This window comes from Neofelis nebulosa, chromosome 9 (genome assembly GCF_028018385.1).
Source record: "Neofelis nebulosa isolate mNeoNeb1 chromosome 9, mNeoNeb1.pri, whole genome shotgun sequence".
Lineage (NCBI taxonomy): Eukaryota > Metazoa > Chordata > Mammalia > Carnivora > Felidae > Neofelis > Neofelis nebulosa.
This window is the reverse complement of record NC_080790.1, coordinates 6,826,258-6,847,387: the sequence shown is the minus strand read 5'-3', so window position 1 is coordinate 6,847,387 and position 21,130 is coordinate 6,826,258. Positions and strand designations below refer to the sequence as shown.

Below are 21,130 nucleotides of genomic sequence, written 5' to 3'. Positions count from 1 at the left end.
CTAATCATTTTACTATTCTGTTTCTGAAGCCACGGACAACCAGTGTTTGTGCGGTGAACTCAGTTACATTCAGTGACTCACGCTGGTTACTGACGATGGCACAGAGTTGAGAAAATGGCCACGGCGGGAGTACAGACATCTGTGGACCGGCTGACTACAAAGCAGGGCTTTCTTTTTCTTAAACATTTGCTGGGGATGGGGGATGGGGGGTGGGGGGTGGAGGGTGGGGAGTGGGGGATAGGGAGGGACAGTAGTGATGCTTAAATGCTCACCACACAGCAGGACAGGCCACCACAAGGACCAGTTCGTTTTCCAGGCTCTTCAGAGGTGAATCGTGAGCTCTGGATTAAAGGGTCCCGCCCTAGATCTGGCACTTTAATAACTATACAACCTTGGATACATTAAAACATTCTAAGCCTCAGTTCCTCTGTCATAAAGAGGGGATAAACAGCAAGGTCGCTGGGTTGTAGTGAAGGACAAATGAACTAATACATATAAAGAGTTCTGAGAAGTGCTTAGTACAAAATAAGCAATTATTATGTCACCACAAATCACTTAACACTTCCCGCTGTTTTGAGGAAGTCAGTATATGGCAGCAGACCAACTGCCAAGGGTTACCAGTTCTTCCTGAGAATTGGTGTTTCTTTGAAAATATACTGTGGGAATCTCAAGGCTAACCAAAGTCAGTTACCCAGGCTACCTCTTGTACACACGCAGCTCCACCGCGGAGGCTGAATGCATCACGACAGTAACAAGAACGGCATTGTGGAACCAGGAAGACACTGCCTGAGTCTTGCTGAGTCGCGCTCCATTTCTAACTTGAAGTAATCAGGGACGTGACCAACCGGGCGACCAGAATTCACTCTCGTTTCTCCCAGCTTCACCTTTCAAGACCATAAAGGAATCCTTTGCCAAGACCAGGAAGATTTGACAAGATAGTTCAAAATGCATTACAAGTTCAGACCCTGGTTCTAGAGTAGTCATCGATAAAATTTATGGCCCCTTGAGAGGTATACTGACCACAATAATTGATTTCCTGTCAAGATGATTGCTCTTTTCATTACAGTCAACGGCGATCTATATCCACTTAATGTTCACTGCCCAGTGCCCAGCTACACCAAGAATTTCAAACACTGCTTCTCAACCAGCAATCACAGGCTTTGAAAACAGTCCACCAAAGCTCCATTTTAGGTGGCCTCCAAACAGCTAGTGTGATGTGCCTTTTCCTCCGTGGGGCTGGTCTCAATACTCTGGATGTTACTTCACAGAAAATGCTTCAACCTCCCAGTATCCTTCTATACCACGCTGCAAGGCTCATATGTTATCACTGAGCCAAAAAGGAAAGCCTTCTTTAGAAACAAAGGCAGTAAAAGCAGAGGCCGAAATCTCACCCAGAGAGTGACAGTAGAGGCAGGGGAAAAGTGGGCCGGAGGCCTGAGCCATGTCGTGACCACAGACTCAGCAGGGATCTGCTGGGGGCTCCGGAGAACGAGCCCTCAACTGTCTCTGGGCTTTCCGTTGTGCACACGTTTAAGGAATGGGGTGACCTAGACTGTGTCGCCATCGTATTCCACGTCGTACACACGTCTCAGCTCTCCTTTTTTGTGTCACTTCACTTTATTCGTTTAGGAAGAAGGTTTTACAACAAAAAGTGCCTTCAACTACCAGTAGCTGAGAAGGAGGAATTACCACTGAGGTTCTCATTGCCCAAACCCATCTGGCAAGAATCAACAACCATCAGCCCAGGGGAATTGCAAGAAAGCAAAATGGGTTCGAACGCCAAAAGGAAAACTTAGAATTCGGTGCGTTCATTTTCATTTCAAAATCAATGATTTGAGAATTACCAGCAGCTCAGACGTTCCCAATACATCTAACGTCAGGGACTGCATCCTGGAATAGTGAACCCCGAGCTCTCGGTGGATTCCGGAACACTCAATACAGGTCAGGATGCCCAGATTGGTGGAGAGCCAGGTAGGATCTGCCAAAGAGAACAGGGAAAGTTGGAGTTCGCAGCAAGTGCAGGGCTGGGGTCACAACACTTTTCCCGTATAGTTATTGCACATGGAGTTTTGAGCATGAGCATTTTCTCAACCCTGGACACAGCTGGAGCCCCCCTTCATCACTCATTCTGCATCACCACCCACTTACACGCAATACACACATATGCACCTGTCTGCTCCCCCTCCCTCCATTTACTTACTCGTTTATCCTGCCCACCCTTCCGTTCATTACGAACTCCCAAGTGACAGGTGTGTGTCCGAGGATAAACAGGACACAGTGCCCTCTAGTGGCCACAGGCCCCTGAAGGCTGTCCTGAATACAAACCACGCCCATCACCAACCCTGGTCATACCAGCAAAGGGGAGAGAAAAAACGAGGGCCGCCAGTCTAGTGCTGTACAGGGAACAGACTTAAGACAGGTCTACATGTTCACAAAATGCTAACAATCATGACGGAGAACACACTACGTGCTGATGCCACACTCTGCTCAACACTTCGGTGGCAGCAGAAATAGTTCCGAGTGCAAGAGCTTCCGCAATTACAGATGCTGTCACCTGATCCTTCTTCAGCACACACGAGAAGGCCAGCAGGCAAACAGGGCAGGGGTCTTCATGGTGCTCCGAAAGGAGAAGGGGCTTGCTCGAGGCCGCAGTGGGTGCGGAGCCAGACGCAGTCCTGCCTGGGCCCGAGCCCACGCTGGCACCGTGTCACCGAGCTTCTCCCGGAGCACAGCTCCTAAGTCACTGAGCCATCCTACCGTGTGCTGGGCACACAGCAGACACCCAAGGGATGCGTGACACACGAATGCTGAGTGTACCAAAAATGGGGCGTTCAAAACAAAACACGCCAGAGCACATTACCCCGGCCCTTGCGTACCGTTCTCTTGCGAATTACCCGCTCCCCTTAGAAACTTGCTGCGGGGAACTATCGCAACCTTGGTCACCAGCGAACTGTCACGTTACTTTTTCAAAGTTCAAGTTATAAAAAATTTTACCCATTTGGGAAACTTCTGGGCATCTGTGTTTGCATTTCTGCCATACCGGCCGTAGCACACTTTCGGGAGGCAGGAGTATGTTTACATCACTTTATATCAATTTTCACATCAGCTATCTTGTCCATTTCCAAACAAAAACATCCGCAGCTTTGACTTCTTTATGAAAGTGTCTTAAAAGTCCCAGTGAAGTGCTACACAGCCCTCTTTGCTTAAGAAAAAGCACAATTAGGGTCACCCGGGGGGCTCAGTTGGTTAAGAGTCTGACTTCAGCTGAGGTCAAGATCTTGGGGTTTGTGAGTTCGAGCCCCACATCGGGGTCTCCTCCGCTGTCAGCCCGGATCTGCCCGCCCCCACCCCCCTTGAGCTTGCTCTCAAAAATAAATACACATTACAAAAGAAAAGAAAAGAAAAAACACAATTCACTACTTACCACTCCCTACACCTCATTTCCTGCCAAAAGGTACTTTTTAATGGATCCAAGACCCTGAGGGAATACCTACCCCTCACTACCCCCAGACATAAAGCTTTTTGGGGCAATAGGAACCTCCTGGCAATTCTCAACTGCCCACTCTATTTTTGTTGTGTGCATTTAAAAAAAAATTTTTTTTTTTTAACGTTTATTTATTTTTGAGACAGAGAGAGACAGAGCATGAACGGGGGAGGGTCAGAGAGAGAGGGAGACACAGAATCCGAAACAGGCTCCAGGCTCTGAGCCATCAGCCCAGAGCCCGACGCGGGGCCTGAACTCACGGACCGCGAGATCATGACCTGAGCCGAAGTCGGACGCTTAACTGACTGAGCCACCCAGGCGCCCCTGTTGTGTGCATTTTTTTAGAAGAACGGTCATAGAACTGGAGGAATGAAGAAGGTAACTGACACTCCACAAGCTTTCTCATTTTGTGAATGTTCAGGAACAGCTATCCCAAAGCTCCCAAAGCACCCTTCCTCCTTAATCAGAATAACTCCACTCCTTAAGCTTTTGAAAATACCAGCTCTTAGAATCTGCAATGATACCGCTCTATGTCCATTACAGAATGGAGCTCCTCATAGGCTTTATCAAAACGCAGACATCAACACCTCTTTTCACAGAACGTGACGCCTGGAAGGGACCGGAAAACAATCTCGACCAGTTCCTTCATTTTTCATACAGGGAAACCGACAGCTAACAAAGAAAGTGGCTCTCCTGGGGTCACAGACTAGACAGCGGATTAAAGTCACTGCACAAGTTCTACAAAGTAGCACAAAGGGAGGCTGGAGTAAATCCCGGGAAAAGCCGCCCGACGCAGCCTCCGAGCCAACACAACGAGCAGATGACCTTGGTCTCACCCGCGTTCTGTGCTTCGGCGTTCGTGTCTCAAAAGCCTTTATTTTTTTTTTTTAATTTTTTTTTTAATGTTTATTTATTTTTTTGAGACAGAGACAGAGCATGAACGGGGGAGGGTCAGAGACAGAGGGAGACACAGAATCGGAAGCAGGCTCCAGGCTCTGAGCCATCGGCCCAGAGCCCGACGCGGGGCTCGAACTCACGGACTGTGAGATCATGACCTGAGCTGAAGTCGGCCGCTCAACCGACCGAGCCACCCAGGCGCCCCTCAAAAGGCTTTAAATCTTTTCAGCTCTGTGAGGCCATCTTCACGCTCCTGCGTCTTCCCACCCTCCCCCTGCAGCTATGCACACGGTCCCGTGGGCCACGAGCTCCCGCACGGGCTCGCTGCACGCAGCTCTGTGTCTGCAGTGAAACGGAAAATCCGTGACTGGTTTCCATGAATCGGGATGAGAGTCAACGGAGGGGTGGGGCGGGGAGGGGCGGGGCTCACCTGGCGCTCCGCAGTCGCAGCACACGTCATTGCCCGTCATCCTCTGCACTTCCGCGATGATCTCCTTGGTCAGCTCTTGGACGATGTTATTTTCCCCGGTGTTGTCATCCCCCTTAAATGCATTGTTTAAAGCTTCTTCTTTGCTGTTCTGCAGCACAGACATCCATCTAGAAAAATGAGAGAGATGCTGTGTTAAATCCCAGGGACTGCCGAGTCCCAGCCCCAGGGCCCACCCCCGAGGAACTTACATTTGGCATTCCTGTTCGTCTTCTGCTTGGAAGTGGTACGTCCTGTCATCTGCACGGCAAGAGAAGTTTTATCAGCTGGGAGCCCGGCACAGTAATCCTTACACAATACCGGCAGAAAGTGGTTTATAATTAACCTCGGGAATGATCTTAACTCTCTGCTGCGAAATGAATGATTTGTACAAAATGGCGCACTCTCTCGCGTCCTTCACCCGCCTTGCCTGCCCTTGCTCGGTGATTGTGGCTTTGGAATCCAAACTAACAAACCTGTCCACATCCAAGCTTAAGAAGAGATAAAGCTTCCCCAAACAGGAGCTACTCAGGGATGGAAACCATCATTATCCTTTCAAAGGCTTTGTTTTCTTGAACTCGCCAAGAAGTTGGCGCCCCAAAAGTAATTGTTACAGCCCCTTGAATAATAAAAGCCTTTTCTAAATGAGTATCTCACACGTTTTCTGGCGTTAGAAAAAGATGAGAAATCCTAACCACAGGCCGTGGGAGTGCTGTATTACAAACACCACGGAAGCAGGAGGAACAGCTGAAGGCTGTTGGGACACCAGATCCTTTTTTAAAAAAATCTCTTTAATGTTTATTCATTTTTGAGAGACAGAGACAGAGCACGAGTGGGGGAGGGGCAGAGAGGGAGACACAGAATCCGAAGCAGGTTCTAGGCTCTGAGCTGTCAGCACAGAGCCCGACGTGGGGCTTGAACCCACAGACCACGAGATCATGACCTGAGCTGAAGTTGGACACTTAACTGACTGAACCACCCAGGCACCCCTAAAATAATTTTTTTTTAATTAAAAAAAAAAATTTTTTTTTTAACGTTTATTTATTTTTGAGACAGAGAGAGACAGAGCATGAACAGGGGAGGGGCAGAGAGAGAGGGAGACACAGAATCCGAAACAGGCTCCAGGCTCTGAGCAGTCAGCACAGAGCCCGACGCGGGGCTCAAACTCACGAACCGCGAGATCATGACCTGAGCTGAAGTCAGACGCTTAACCGACAGAGCCACCCAGACGCCCCTAAAATAATTTTTTTTAATGTTTATTTATTTTTGAGAGAGAGACAGCACGAGCAGGGGAGAGGTAGACAGAGAGGGAGACACAGAATCCAAAGCAGGCTCCAGGCTTTGAGCTGTCGGCACAGAGCCCGATGAGGGGCTCAAACTCACAAACCTCAAGATCATGACCTGAGCCGAAGTCAGATGCTTGACCGACTGAGCCACCCAGGTGTCCCTGTTGAGACACGAGATCTTACACTCACACACACACAACCATGTGCAAACACAGCGATGTCTCCAAGGGCTGTGCCAGACCGCTGACCCCTGTACGCAGAGCAGAGAGGAGGGGCATGTGATGCGCTATTCTTGCCCCAAATGCAGAGCCTCAGGCCCCCGTGGGAAAGCAGCGGAGAAAACTAAGGACATTTGACCAAAAAAAGGATCAATCTTCTTCAAAACAAGTATCAAGGTCACGGACGACCAGGAGAGGGCTCACAGAGTGAGGGTGACTCTGGGGCCTGCGAGACTCACATCTGGAGCAGCCTCCTCACTGCCTATAGTGCAGCCTGACTTCTTCTCCAACCGCCAAATGTTTAAAGGCCTCGCTCATCGTGATACAGGTCCCACTAGCCTGGTCAGCAGGCGGGGGAGAAACAGAGAGGGTGACAGCCTCGCTTCCTGAGTCAGGCACAATCGGAAGTGAACCCAAACCCAAACCCAAACCCAAACCCCAACCTTCTTGGGATGTGCAACAAACCAGGGTTTCACTGCTCTGTGGCGGCTCCCTGGATCACTCCCGCGGGGTCTGGCTGTTTTTTGGAATTCTCTGAGACAAGCAAAGCCACACGGCACTGGGACAAAGCATTTTCACCAAACTACCCTCAGGAGAGTAACACCGTTTGAAGACTAGGATGAGAAATTTGTAGGATCGGGATTCACTCTAGTCATGGAAGGAGAGCGGGAAGAAGAAGAAATGAGCTTTTCTCAAAGAATGACAATGCATTCTGGCACATTTATGAAGGCTCCTCAAACCGAATTCAGCAAGGCCTTCTGGGTGTCTGAGGCAGGAAGCCGTGGCCTGAAGAGGTTTATCATGCAGCAGGCAGTAGATCAGAGATACTGAGGGCATCTTGGCAAACGTCAGCCTGCCGGAGCGCTCGCGCGAAACCAGATTTGCACAGGCCCGCCTTCCCACACGTCCCAGGAAAGCGGTGACACACGCCTGCCATCTACCGACCCTCCTCGGTGCCTGACCGGAAGTTACAGGCGTGCGGGCTGGAGAGTGCTTCTGGGTTGTCTGCAAGAGTGGAAGAGATGCTCCCATGACCCTCTCATGGGAGGTCCCCAGGGGTGCCGAAGGTGCCCGGGGGCAAGCTGACTGGCACCCAGTAGTTAACGAAGCTTGCCCGGTTGTGCACACATCGGGGGGGCAGATGTGAACACTTCTTAGGGACACGGGGTTTGAAGCAGGATAAAGTCAGTTTTTATTTTACAAATTAGTCTGGAATCTGAAGGACAGAACAATGCCCAAACCCTTTAGGCACATCACACTGCTCGACACTCTCCTCCAAATTAGTATGGTGCGTATTAGAACAGGGAAACCAGGGCACGAGGGTAAGCTGCCATGGGCCTCTGCCTCCTCACCCAGACTAGTGGAGGTGGTAATAATTACCTCGTAAGCTTGCTGTGAGCAATAAATTATACCGGAAATAACTCCCTAGCCCTCAATAGTGTAATCCAACAGACATCTCAGAAAGCAGCCACTCACACTCTGGGAAACTGAGGCAAATAAGAAAGCACCCACCTTCCGAAAATGTATGGTACAGACTTTTCCTCTATAAGTACAACTCTTGTGCCCAAATCCCTCGTGACCCTCTTGTGTAAGGGGTGCTGGCCCCTTCCTTCCCCCAAACTGTAACCCTGCCACCTAAATGGGCCAGGAACAAAAAAGGCCAATGTTGTTTCCTTTAAAACACACTCGTCCGTTCCTTTTTCCTTAGGGATGCCGAGTAGACACTCAACACAGCAGATGGTTCTGTGGTCACTCTGTCATGAGTGCCACAAAAGAAGAAAGACGTACGGAAGCAGGAAGACTAATTCTGCGGTGGGAAAGGCAAAACGATTTCAAAAACCAAAGTTTCCAGGGTTTTGCCAAAGACCTTATCACATTAGCCGTGCAGCATGTCTAACATCACCCAAACCACAGAAGCCTGGATGACAGAGTCGTCCTTTTTTATAGTTAAGTGAAGGGATTTCAGGCTAGAGGGCCAACCCAGTATAATCTCCGTGTTTACAGGAGCCCATGAGGAGAGCGGGGCCACCCTCAGCGTCAGGTCCTACACTGGACACCAGCAAGCAGACAATTATGAGTGGAAAGAAGAAGGTGTGGATGTCACTTGAAAGGAAGGCATTTCTCCTCGACAGTCAATTCTCTGAAATGGGATTGATGCCCCAGCAGCCAGTTTAATTTCTCGGTGGAGCAAAATCTGAGAAACAAACTTACGTGAAATAAGGTCAAAACACTTTTTCTCCTCGGGGTTGGTCTTCACTTGACAGGTTAACAGGTTGAGCTTCGCGGGAGGCCGGTTAGCCTGTTTAGAAACAAAGGAATGGAGATGGGTGGGAAGGAGGACAAAATCATACCGCGCCATTTCTCACTAAAATACAGCAAGAACAGGATTTCCACCAGTTTGCAAAAAGATCGCTTTCGGAAGGCAGATTTTGTGTAGGAAGACACAACACAGGCACGACACAGGGTGTCCTTGAATCTCAGCTCCCCAGAGGGCAAGCTGCCATTCCCTGGGAGGGACACTTGGTGGCCCACACACCCACCCGGCCAGGGGGACAAGGGCTGCTGGCTTTGAGGTCGACAGCACTGGGCTTCCTGAGAGCAAAATGCTCCACAGCTAAAGCTCCGAGACATTCCTACCGATGACACAGATGGTTGGCTGGGTGACTTGGGCACCAGCTCTATTTCTGGTGAGCTTAAAAGTGTTTCCCTGAGTGTAAACACTTGCTTCTAAGGAAAGAAATCTCACAGCACAAAAATGACAGAGAAATAATTTTCCCTACTTTTTGAAGTCACGACAGGTAATAGATAAATAACGTTAAATGCTAAACATCTGTCACTTACGTTTCAACAAAACCCAACTCATTCACATAAATACCCCGAATCTCCCCAACACAGTGGCAACAAAAGATCACAATTCGTTTCTGGCAGACAGGTCTCAAAATGGGTATTTTACTACCGTTTCAAAAACTACCACAGGTAGTCCAAAAACAAGCAAAGATCAAAGGAAAACATAATTTTAGGGGGGAAAAAAAAGAACCTGTGACTATTCAAATGGCAAAATGTCTCTCAGAAACCTTGGAGAACTCTCCAAATATGAATGGGCTTATCCTACCCACCTCCCAAGCTGCTGAGGGAAAGACCGAATAAAATGCTCTATATGTGAACCTCTTGTTCAACCTCCTGTGGCTGCCGGCTGCATTTACAAGTTGTAAAGGCTTGGATCTGGGATTCATCGAAAAAACACACATACGTGCATCCACACCTGGGTAGTCCCATGAGACCTTCATTCATTTACAGACCCCTTTCCACTCAACTCACAGAGTCAGTGGTAGAGGACGGATCCTTACAGTGCAAACAGTTTGGGTTTGATACAAGGAAGGCGGGATGAGAAGGTGGATAAACAGGGTGGGCCAGACTCTCCTGGCTTGTGGGATGTCGGCCTCATCTCTTATACGAAAGTCACTGGATGTTCTCCACCATAGACGCCTAACAGAATCCTTGGATCATCAGAAATCAGCATTTGTTTCAAGTTATTTATTTATTTATTTTGAGGGTGGGTGGGTAAGGAGGGTCAGAGAGAGAAGGAGGCAGAGAATCCCAAGCAGGCTCCCGGCTAACAGTGCAACTTGGGGCTCAAACTCATGAACCATGAGATCATGACCCGAGCTGAAACCAAGAGTTTGACGCTTAACTGACTGAGCCACCCACGTGCCCCAGAAATCAGTATTAAAAGACTGCAAGTTCTGTCTAATCTTGCGAACCTTGACAATTCCAAGTGGAAGGACCATCAATCCAATTTTGGATCTTTACCTGGCTCATCCGGGAACCAATACACTGAATGACGTATTTCTACAGCACCAAGTAGGAGACCATACCACGACGCGACCACGTATTTCACCACATAAAGTCTGTGTCTGTACCATTACCTCCTATGATGACACAACCATATATATGTGCATTTAGGGGACATTCCTGGCCTACTTCCAAACTGCGGCTGTCCGTGGGGTCTTAGACACAGGAACAGTAAGAGGGGTTGGTGAAATCTGGTAAATACAGAAACGTTTTCATGCACAAGTGTTCTAAGTATGTTTAGTAAATTAGCTCATTTAATTCTTCTAACTGACCTTTGAGGCAGGAACCGCTCCAGTTTTACAGATAAAGGTACTGGCCCGCACAGGCTAATTAATGTGACGGACCTTCTTTTCTACAGCTTGGGAGGCAGTGAGGCCCCATGTGAGCCCGCCAGCCTGGCCTCGGAGCACAAGCTCTTAACTCCTGCTCCCGCCTGCCCTCTGCATGGCTTTCTGTGGGAAGCAGTCACCGACCTGGACGTATCAGTGCGTATCTCCGGGTGCAGCAAAGCAGCACAACCGAATTAATACCAGCCCTGCCCGGGCCCCTCTCGCTTATCTTCTTTCATTTTCCCCGCACCACGGGGAAAGCTGTCCCTTCTCACTGAGACAGCTACCATCAAAGACAGACTTCACCCTTCACGGCGTACGAACACCACAAAACGTGGGAAAATATTCGGCGCCTACATATGAAGTCGGAGTAATTATAAAGGCACAGAGGTGGCTACGTGTTAAAAACAGCGGTAAGAGGAGGTCCACAAAATTTAGAACAGCCGATACCGCTTAAGAGGGTCAGCTTGCATGTTTTACATTAATCGTTGTTTGCTATTTGTCCAGCCAGATTACCAGAGCTGTAAGAAAAATCTATGGGAGAATATTTTTAAACGGAGAAAACTCTACCCATTAAATTCCCTCTCCTGCTGCTGTTTGGGGAAAATGGTGTCACCATTTAATTCAGCTACAGAATGGTTCTAATTCATCAGATACCAGCGCTCTCCAAGGAGTGGGAAACAGAGACCCCTAGATTGCACGGATTAGTAAATATGACTGAAGGTGTGGATTATTAGAGTTCCTATCATTTTAATCAAGCCATTCTATTTTTTCCCAATTTGTCAGGCTTTTAAAGTTTGTGGGGTTTTGTGTTTTTTTAACATTCATTCATTTTTGAGAGACAGAGCATGAGCAGGGGAGGGACAGAGAGAGAAGTAGACACAGAATGGGAAGCAGGCTCCAGGCTCCGAGCTGTCAGCACAGAGCCTGATGCGGGGCTCAGACCCACGAACTGTGAGATCATGACCTGAGCCGAAGTCACTTAACCAAATGGGCCAGCCAGGGCCCTTAATAGGTAGTCTGGACTCTTCATGACTAACAATCATTTAAAAAAGAAATTTAGACTGCAGAAGAACCAGTGGACATTTCTCGCAGCTTAAACAGTCCCCAGTCCTTGGCAGTGTGGCAAAGCGATGCATGCATTTGGCAAAGGTGATACCCAGTCAGTTATTTTGTCCCAAGGATCACTTTTCCCAGTGCCAGAAAACACAACGAATCTCAGCGAATGGGGAACACCAACTAGGCTTTCAGCGAATGCATCAGGATGTAATCACCGTCCCTCTGCTAGAATACGGAGCACGCCGTCTCATTTCCCGAAGGCTGCCAGCTTCCGGGGAAGAAACCGGTTTGGGGAACATCGCAAACACACACGCTGTGCTTCCACAGCATCAAGATCGGATTCTCCACTGAGGGCCAGATCCTGCTCTTAGAGCCCCATTTACTCAGTCAGGTCTCTGAACCACTGTCCTCCTCTCCCCCGATGGTAAATTTGCCTCCTCAGGGAGGTGCTGGCTACCTAGGTAAGCCACACAAGGAGCCAAATGCAAACAAAATCACACAAAAAGGCATCTCTCAGATCCCTCTCTCGGCAGAGGTTAATTCACACCACCGCACGTGAACGCTCTGTAGGTGCGACGGCACACCTGTGTGCGTGTGCGCGCACGCATGTGCACGGAACAGGCAGGATGCACACAGAGGAAGGAGAAAAGGAGAACTCTGTGGTATACACACAGCTCCTTCTATAGTACCCCTCTTGTCTTCCGGGCCAGAGCCCCCACCGGCCACGCGGCCGGGCTGGAGGCAACGTCTGCCCCAGCAGCTCCGGGCAGTGTGAGTGAGTCATACAGAGAGCACGGATTCCCTAGAGAGGGAGCCCCCTAAACACAAAGCACTTATTAAATATGCAAGTTGTGTGGCAAGCTGAGCCGTCAGCAGGCTACTCATGCTAGTTCTCCCTGCACCATCTGCCAAAGACTGGAGCGGCCCATCAACGTCCACAGGAAACCGAGTCTGCGTCTTCCAGAGAGAAGTACGGGTAATGGAAGCGACAGGAACCCAAGCTGACCCTGCCAGCAAAGGAGTACTAGGCCTGCTTTCACTTCCGTCGCGGAGGGAGGACCGCTCAACTGGCTTAAGCTGAGGCCCTGGGTCCAGAAGAACATGTTAATGAGGCAAAAATGCCAAATGCCTTAAGAGCTGTGAACAAGCATGAAATGAAACTCAGTCTTGCTTTGTCAAATTTTCTGCATCGAGGCAGTAAACCTGAGTTAAAACAAACAACCGAGTGGAAAACCATTTGAAGGCAAATCACAGAATCATAGGTGTTTAGAGCAGGGAGGGAACCTGGCCATCACCCAGTTTAAAGTTTATTCACTTTGAGAGAGAGAGAGAGAGAGAGAGAGAGAGAAAGAGAAGGGGAGGGGCAGCGAGAGAAGGAACAGGGAGAGAGAATCCCAGGCAGGCTCTGTGCTGTCAGTGCAGAGCCTGATGCGGGGCTCAATGTCACAAACCGTGAAATCACGACCTGAGCCGAAACCAAGACTTGGACACTTAACCGACTGAGCCACCCAGGCGCCCCTACGGTCTTGATTTTGAACAGGCATGGTGGTGACTGAATAAATTTGCCTCCCTGAATCTACAGCACTCCTCCCTAGACACACAGGCATGTCTATATGGAGAGCACATCACATCAGGGTCCAAACTCCAGGGCCCCTGGGATGTCATGACCATGAAGGAGCCAGTAACAGCTCCATATTAGAAAAGAGGAATGACCTCTATTTGCCCGGGCAGGAGATACATTCAGCCCCCAGGCCAAAGGGCCAAAGAGATGGCTACAGACACTTGACGTATGCTAGGTCCCAGTCAGGGACGATGAAGGGGCCCCAGGAATTGTAGGTCCAGTCTTCCCATTTCCTTCCAGAGTACTGGGAAGAGCCCACGCTGAGCCGTGACCTGTCTACAGGAGCCTGTGCTCCTGCCCAGCTCGGCCTGTCACCAGGGGAACTGGTGGAAACCAGGGGGAGGGGAGGAGACGACAAAGACCCAGGGTCATGTCCACTCCCATCCACCCACAGGACGGAGGCCGCCAATATGAAAAGTGTGAAAAAGGTAAAAAAGGCCACACTTTTCAACACAGCACCAGGCCTCCTGCTTGGGGAACAGAAACGCAAGGCACCACCCATGCCGTGTTCTCATTAGCACCAAAATAGCAGCAACTCTGCCTTTAGAATTTTCCAAAAATGTCTAGCAGCCTACGTGGTATTTACCGGATTGTGTCATACAGGTAAAGTGACAATATGCCTGAGCCACTGTGGGAAAGAGCGCTGTGGTGTGAAGGGCTGTGTTTGTAACTGTGGTTAAAATCCTCGGTTTCTGAGGGGCGCCTGGGGTGCTCAGTCGGTTGAGTGTCCGACTCTTGGTTTCAGCCCAGGTCATAATCTCACGGTTTGTGAGATTGAGCCCCGTGTCAGGCTCCATGCTGACAAGCACGGAGCTTGCTTGGGATTCTCCCTCTCCCTCTCTCTCTGCCTCTTCCCCTCTCGTGCATGCTCTCTCTCTCTCTCTCTCAAAATAAGTAAACTTAAAAAAAAAAAAGTCCCCAGTTTCTGAAAGCTGGATTAGTAAGGCATCTTACTCTGACTGATTTCTCAACAGGCTCAACATACAGGCCTCAGTTTCTTGCAAGGACTCTTACACACAGGATGACAGAAAAAGGACTTGACGAAGGTTGGACGCCACGTGTTGGATTTCTATAATAATATTCCTGAAGTTTCTCTTCTCTTGGATTTCGGCTGCCCGGAGTCCTGACCACTTGAACACTTTTCCCTTTATGGAGAAGTAGGAAACCTTCCCAAGTAGGAAGTTCAATTTCTGGAGACGAAGACAGCTGGGAAGTGGTGCGCTGTTGGTTTCTGGAAGCCTCTGGCTTGTAAATGACCTGACGCGTCAGGTATTCCTAACTCTGCCAGGCAGCGAACGACACAAAGCTGTCCCTGGCCAGAGAAGCACAGACAGGGGGCAGGTGCACCGACTCAAGAAGGACCCCAAACAAAACTCTCCCAACAGGAAGGCCTTTAAGAGGCAGGTGCAATGCTGTCCTGGGCATGCGGCTTGTATCACTCTCTCACCTCACTGCAGCAGACCGAGAAGTAAAAGGGAATACTTACGGTGCCGTGGGATATGGTCAGAAAACCGTTTTTAACCGAACACTTCCTTTTCTGCCACACTTTTCGGATCCTGACAGATAAATGGGGGGCAAAAAAAAAAAAAAAAAGCAGACTTCAGCAATTTTGGACACGGAAGGGGAACACGCATTCAAACTCCAGCAGCACATTCCGCTTACCCATCGCTCTTCTTGTACAGGCTGCCGTTCCGCTCGGTCCCGTGCTCTTTGTTTCCCTGAGGCTGATGTAAACTATAGGCTGTACTCTGGCGAATTTGTGACTCCTAAAAACGGTCAAGAAGTGGTTTTTAATCCTGTCCAGATTCCAAGCTTAAAAAAAGCTGTCCTTAATTTTTTTTTTTTTTTTAATTAGAGACATGTCACCTATCACCACACCAAAAAATGGACAGAAGATTCATACCCAGGAATTCATAAACGTCACCTACCAGGCTGGAGAAGGAAATGTCAAACCAGCATCCCCCAACTGGCTGAAAGAAATGAGCCATTTGGAAATTACAGATTTTGCTTAATTATGAGCCTTAAGTCCCCGATAATGGCAAGAAGCTCTTGGTGTGGCAAAAGCAGTCCTCAAGGAGAAAAGTAACCTATGTGTTAGAAAAAGCAGCACTTTTAAGCAAGAAAAAACCCAAAACAAGGTTCTACCCCTGACTTTAGGCAAGTTACTTAAGCTCCCTGCCTCAGTTTGCTCCTTGGGAAATAGGAAAACAATACCCAGCAAATGGTAAATACAGCAAGGTCTGAGTAAGATGACATGTGTGACCACCTGGTACATAACAGGTATCGAACCACATTCCCTTCCTGACCCATCAACCCAGCAGAGGGGCCAGAGCACTGGACCTAACTGCCTTAGCCTCAGGGTAGACAGGCCACTTGCTCGGCTGAGAATCTGGCTGAGTCCGCCACACCGGGGGACTCCAGTCTTCAGCTTCTTAAGGGCAAGGACCGTCAATGAAACCCTGGACATCCACTGGGTGCTCAACTATTTGACAGATGGGATCGGAAGCCCCGAGCTGTGAGTGGGAAGGAGCTGTCCAAACTAGCACTGGAAATTCTGGCAGACATAAGGAACCCAGGGGGAGCAAAAGACAAACAGAGTTCACAGGCCAGCTGTTTATTGAGAACCTCCCACCCAGTCCATTTCATGACGGAGGAAATAGAAACACAACGAGAATCAGAGATCTACTTAAGATGCAGAGCTTGTTAGGGCCAGAGAGGAGACTGGAAGGGATTGCCACCTCCCCCTCGAAGCTCTTTCCATGAGCCCTCACCACGAGCCCTCACCTCGTCCTGAGACACGAGGGCCATGTCTCCTCTCCACCGTCAAGCAGGTGACCATCCTTGGGGAAGCCAAGGCCAAATGATGCCAAACAATGAAGAAACTAATGCATGACAATCAGTGTTATCCAAGCCAAGAATACAAGTGCTCAGGAAGTGAAGAGCCAAAGGAGGAAACCGTAGGACTCTAGAGAGAGGGAGTTTTCGAGATGAAAGCAAGAACAGGCAGAGAATAGGGGAGGGTAGTGGTAGCTGTGGTCATCCTCCATGGAAATTAGAACAACCAATGTAGCTAAGGTAAAGTGGGCCCAGTGGTTGAAGGGACAGACAGGCTTGAGTCAGAGTTCAGACTTTATCTGAAAGCAACAGCAACCCACCTGGATTCTTGATAGGTCTAACGGTTTTTGAAGCATAACATATTTAAAAATTTGTTGAAAATTATCTATAGTTTCTTTTGTCATTTGTACTTTAGATGTCACATCTCAGAAACCATTGCTTGCTCCAAGGTCATGAAGATTTACGCCTATGTTTTCCTCTAAGAGTTTTAGCTCTTAACAGTTAGGTCTTTGATCCAGTTTGAGTTAATTTTTGATTATGGTGTGAGGTAGGGGTCTAAATTCATTCTTTTGCTCGTGGCTATCCAGTTGTCCCATCATCATTTGTGAAAAAAACCATTCTTTTTTCTCTGAATTGTCTTGACTCCCATGTTGAAAAATCAACTGATTGGCCATAAGAGTTAGGGTTTATTTCTGGACTCTTGATTCCATTTCAGTGATCTGTAAATCTATCCTGTGTCAGTCCCACACTGTCTTGATTACTATAGCTTTGTGGGGACTGAAATCAGAAGTGTGAGTCCTCCAACTTCTGTTCTTTTACTGTTTTGGCAATTCTGGGTCCCTTGTGTTTCCTCATGAGTTTCAAAAGCAGCTTGTCAATTTCTGCACAAAGGCGGGGTGGGGGTTGATAAAAATGGCACTGAATCTGCAGACCAATCTGGGGGCTCTGGCTGTCTTAAGTGGATCAGACCCACCGTTCCATGAACACGGTCTATCTAGCACTGACTTTTTTTTTTTAACTGTGAAATACATCTGGGACTACTTTGCAAAAAAAAGAAAAGTAAAAGAAAATCTTGATCTGAGAAATCAATAATGGGCTCAGGCATCCCATTACTGAATTGATCACAGAGCCTCAACAAGCAGACCGAAGACGGGAGAAACGTCCTCATTCTTCATAGGGAGTTCACGCGGCACTCCTGCCTCCAGACAACTGGGGCAAACAACTCATTCATCAGGTGAGGATAGTGCCAGTTTCCACATTCTCTCAAAAGGGCACGATATTAGCACTAGAAATCCAGAGCAAACCCAGCTTTCAGCATCACTGGGAATGAATGCAGGGGAGGAGAAACAGAAGTGTGCTCACCTCTATGAATCTCTGCGCAAGACTAAAAATAAACCTGTCAAAAGACTAAATGGCACAACCAAGAAATAGGACTATTGATTTGGGGTGGGAGGAGGGGGGACGGAGCCTGCACAGAGTAAATGGTGGAGTCATGTGATAACACTGCTCAAAGTGTTCGTGCCAAGCATGGTGATCAGAGCCCTCACAGGCCTGAGGCACAGAATGAGGGGCTTTCCTCTTACCAACAGAATTGGACTCTCTACCAGACGTTAAGGAAGAAATTGCCGTTTTTATTCTTTAGACCAGGCATTTCTTGAATCAGTTAAAAAGTGGAGGAAAATCTGAAGCTGCACAATTTAAAATGTGTACATCGGAGGAATATAATCCATTTGACAGAAAACTGAACCTGCTCTCGCACTAGTTATCTCACCAACTTCAAGGTGACTTGTAGGTGATCCAACAAAACCAGCCCTCCTTCATCTGCTCATTCAGGTCATTTTGTTCACACCTGGTCAAGTGAAGGGGTAACAAATGAAGTCCGCCTTTTCACATAGCCAAGACTGCAATTCAGTGGAATATAATCCGAGGGAAAAGAGCCTTTACTTCTGGGGAGAAGGAGAATCTAACATAGACAGAGGTGACTGGTGGGGGGCAGGGGTGGGAGAGACTCTTGGAGACTCTCCATCATACTCTGTACTCTCCCAGAAAGCCAAGGATGCCCTAGGATCTGAGTCTCACCACATGGAGATGTTGTCTAAAGCACATAGGTTAAGTCGGCATTTTATGGACCTTGAAAAGGCTCTCCTAAGATCTGTCAATATGCACATACCCTCTATCCTGTGACATCCAGCCATGTCTCGGATCCCAGGCACCATCCATGACCTTAAATTCTGTGTGGCCGTATGAAATATTAGCCATTGGGTCGTGCCAAGGCAGACTGCCCAGGTGAGCAGAAGACTTAGCATTTGAAATGTTCGGGAATAGGGGAAAAAAGAGTGATGATGTTGCACGTGTTATACATATAAAAGTTTACTCATTAAATCAGAAGGATCCCCAAGGTCCCTAAGACTCTAGATCATAAAAACATACACACTTTATCTGTCTACCTCTTAGAAATTCTGTATTCAGACAATTCTTGCGATGAATGGATTGCCAAGGGGTCACCCCTGGACACTGAACATTTCTCTACCAAGGGAGAGCTGTAACGTCCACGTATCTCCCAAGTACGTCCAAGTACCTTCTCAGGCTACGACAGGTATGTCCACCAAGTGGACACAACCTAGAGCAAGAGGCTTTGCTATGTAAGTACTAAGCTGTGGTCTAAGAACAGTGTTTTCGCTGGTCTCAATATCACACATTCCCCATTATTTCTGGATAATTTTTAAAAAGATTCTGTCTGATACGAGGTATTATTAAAGTCATATAACCTAGCTAAAGGGAATACGCTTGCAGTGGAACAGACCGGGCTTCAAATCCTGGCTCTACCATTACTAAGTGGGCCCCGGCAAATACACTTTTCCCCTCAGACTGAAGGCGTAAACGTGGACTGTGATACCACCTGCCCTGCCAGGCTCTTGTCTGCATCACTGCTCACAGCTACAAGGTGCCCAGAAAGACCTGTGAAGTGAGGCAAGTAGGAATGGCCAAACCAGAGAGCAGACCCCAGAAACAGTGAGGGGTCAGGCAGTCAAGTGCTAGTGAAGGCAGGGAATGGGGGAAGTGGGCGTAGGGGTCAGTCTAGATTGGGGTGTGGCGGCTCCTAGGTCAGAGTGGGCAGGGGGCCAGTCATGAAGACAAGATGCCAGATCACAAGCCGACACTGAGGGCCAAGTGGGCATTAGGATGACCTATCAGAGACAACACCACCAACATCCATCCGTCTGTCACTCTCCAACCCACCAGCAGTGGGGAATTAGGTATTTTTTTTGCTCACTATGGTTCCTCAGCACTAGGAACACAGTATTTACTGAATGAACGAACGAGCGCCTGTTTATCAAGACACTGTGTTGAGTGTTTTATAGAAACTATCCCTTAGATCTCATAACAACTGTGGGAGGTGACAGTATTATTCCTGATTGACTGATGGAGACCAAGGCACGGAGAGGTCGGGAACCTTGCTCCATGCCTTCCTGGTAGGAAGCGAAGACCCACGATTCATCTATGCTCTTCTGCTCTGCTAGACAGCTACCCAGGCAAATTTTCCATCCTGGTCAGAAGCTGGCCCACCTGCCCCACCTGCTGGGACGCTATTAACTCCGAATCATCTTCCAAACCCTCATTCCTGACACACACCCGCCTACCCCACACTAGGGAGACACCCATTCTTGGACTGGCCTCCACTGAAGCCATCGTCACACTATACCCCAATGACTTTGTGACCCACTCCCCGATTATGAGCCCCGTAAGAGGTGAGAGCTGTGTCTATCTTCTTCTGTTTGTGCACTGCGGTGCCTAGCTTAACATCACTGCTAAGGAAACGGGATTTCACCGTGTGACTCAAGGAACAAGTCTTCCACGGAAGGCGCACTGACGGCCAGTGTCAAGCCACCTGGGAGCTTGGCAGGAGAGGCCAGGAAGTGGACACCTGGCCAGAGGGTTGTGACGAAGGCCAGACCCCGGCATGAGAAATGCAAGCCTAGACCAGAAAAGCCAGCGACGGAAGAGAATTATGGCCGTCGTGGACCTCTGCTCCCTGGACAGTGCATACTATTCAAACACACTCCCACCACACAGGGACACTCGAAAAGGGGGGAGTGTAAAGGTGACATGAAGAGAGACCACAGTCGAGGCATCCAAAGTGGGAAAGTCACTACAGCTTCGGCACTCAGGCTCCCAGAGGCTGAGTCCTCCCCGCCGGAGGGACGAGCCTGGGTTCTCGACATCCAACGACTCAGAACCCGCATGCCAACGATGAGGTTCTGGCAGAGAATCTGCGAGCACTGCCACGGACCTGTCCCACAGGACTCCGCGGATATGGGACACACATGGGACGGGGAAGCAAAAGGCTGATGCAAAAATCAGCAGTACTGAAGGGCTTTAACTTCAGAGAAGGGATCTCTCTCAAGTGTTAAAACTGTGGTGCGTACATAGGTGCTCACCATACATTTTTTTTTAACTCTTCTGTAAGTCTGAAAAGTTTCATAGTGAGATAGTAGAAAAATCAAACAGTAGAACCTTCTCTACAGAGAGCAGAAATACGAAAAAATAAGCATGTCAGTGATTCGGAGGTGTGGGGGCGCTGGCATCATAATGGCATAGTCTCCTTTCCAAAATGTAGCCACAGGGTGACAAAGAGAAGCAGGCCAGAGCCACCATATGCAAGAGCCATGCTCTTCATTTAAACCAAACGATTCATGTTTGAGATTTACAGGAAGGCAACAGGAAAGGGGCTCCCACCAACCATCAATGCAGTTTCCCTGGGGCATGTTACCTAGTTTTTATGAACTGAAATTATGGAGTAAGAATTTTTATAACATTAAATAAAAACCATAAACACCGGGGCGCCTGGGTGGCTCAGTCAGTTGAGCATCCCGCTCTTGATTTGGGCTCGGGTCATGATCCCAAGGTTGTGGGATGAGCCCATGTTCGGCTCCCCACTGAGCATGGCACCTGCTTAAGATTCTCTCTCTCTCCCTCTGCCTCCCCCCACCCCCGCTCGCACACACTGTCTAAAATAAAAACAACAACAAAAAACCGTCAATGCCTTCAGTTTTCTAAGTCACAGGAAGAATCCCAAGAAAGG

General features: G+C 48.6%; 1 protein-coding gene across 5 annotated transcripts in view; it reads right to left on the bottom strand.

Annotated features, from left to right (window-relative positions):
• The window catches only part of ASAP2 (ArfGAP with SH3 domain, ankyrin repeat and PH domain 2), a 176,701-nt gene that overhangs the window by 35,494 nt on the left and 120,077 nt on the right, over positions 1 to 21,130 (bottom strand). For 4 of the 5 annotated variants that reach the window (XM_058682488.1, XM_058682489.1, XM_058682491.1 and 1 more), the window contains exons 10-15: positions 14,875 to 14,978; positions 14,699 to 14,768; positions 8,563 to 8,650; positions 5,060 to 5,108; positions 4,812 to 4,978; positions 1,845 to 1,978 (exon numbers count right to left, since the gene is read on the bottom strand). In XM_058682488.1, coding sequence (XP_058538471.1) covers positions 1,845 to 1,978; positions 4,812 to 4,978; positions 5,060 to 5,108; positions 8,563 to 8,650; positions 14,699 to 14,768; positions 14,875 to 14,978 — 612 coding nt within the window. The remainder of the gene's footprint in view (positions 1 to 1,844; positions 1,979 to 4,811; positions 4,979 to 5,059; positions 5,109 to 8,562; positions 8,651 to 14,698; positions 14,769 to 14,874; positions 14,979 to 21,130) is intronic. The other variant, XM_058682493.1, reaches the window with a different exon arrangement.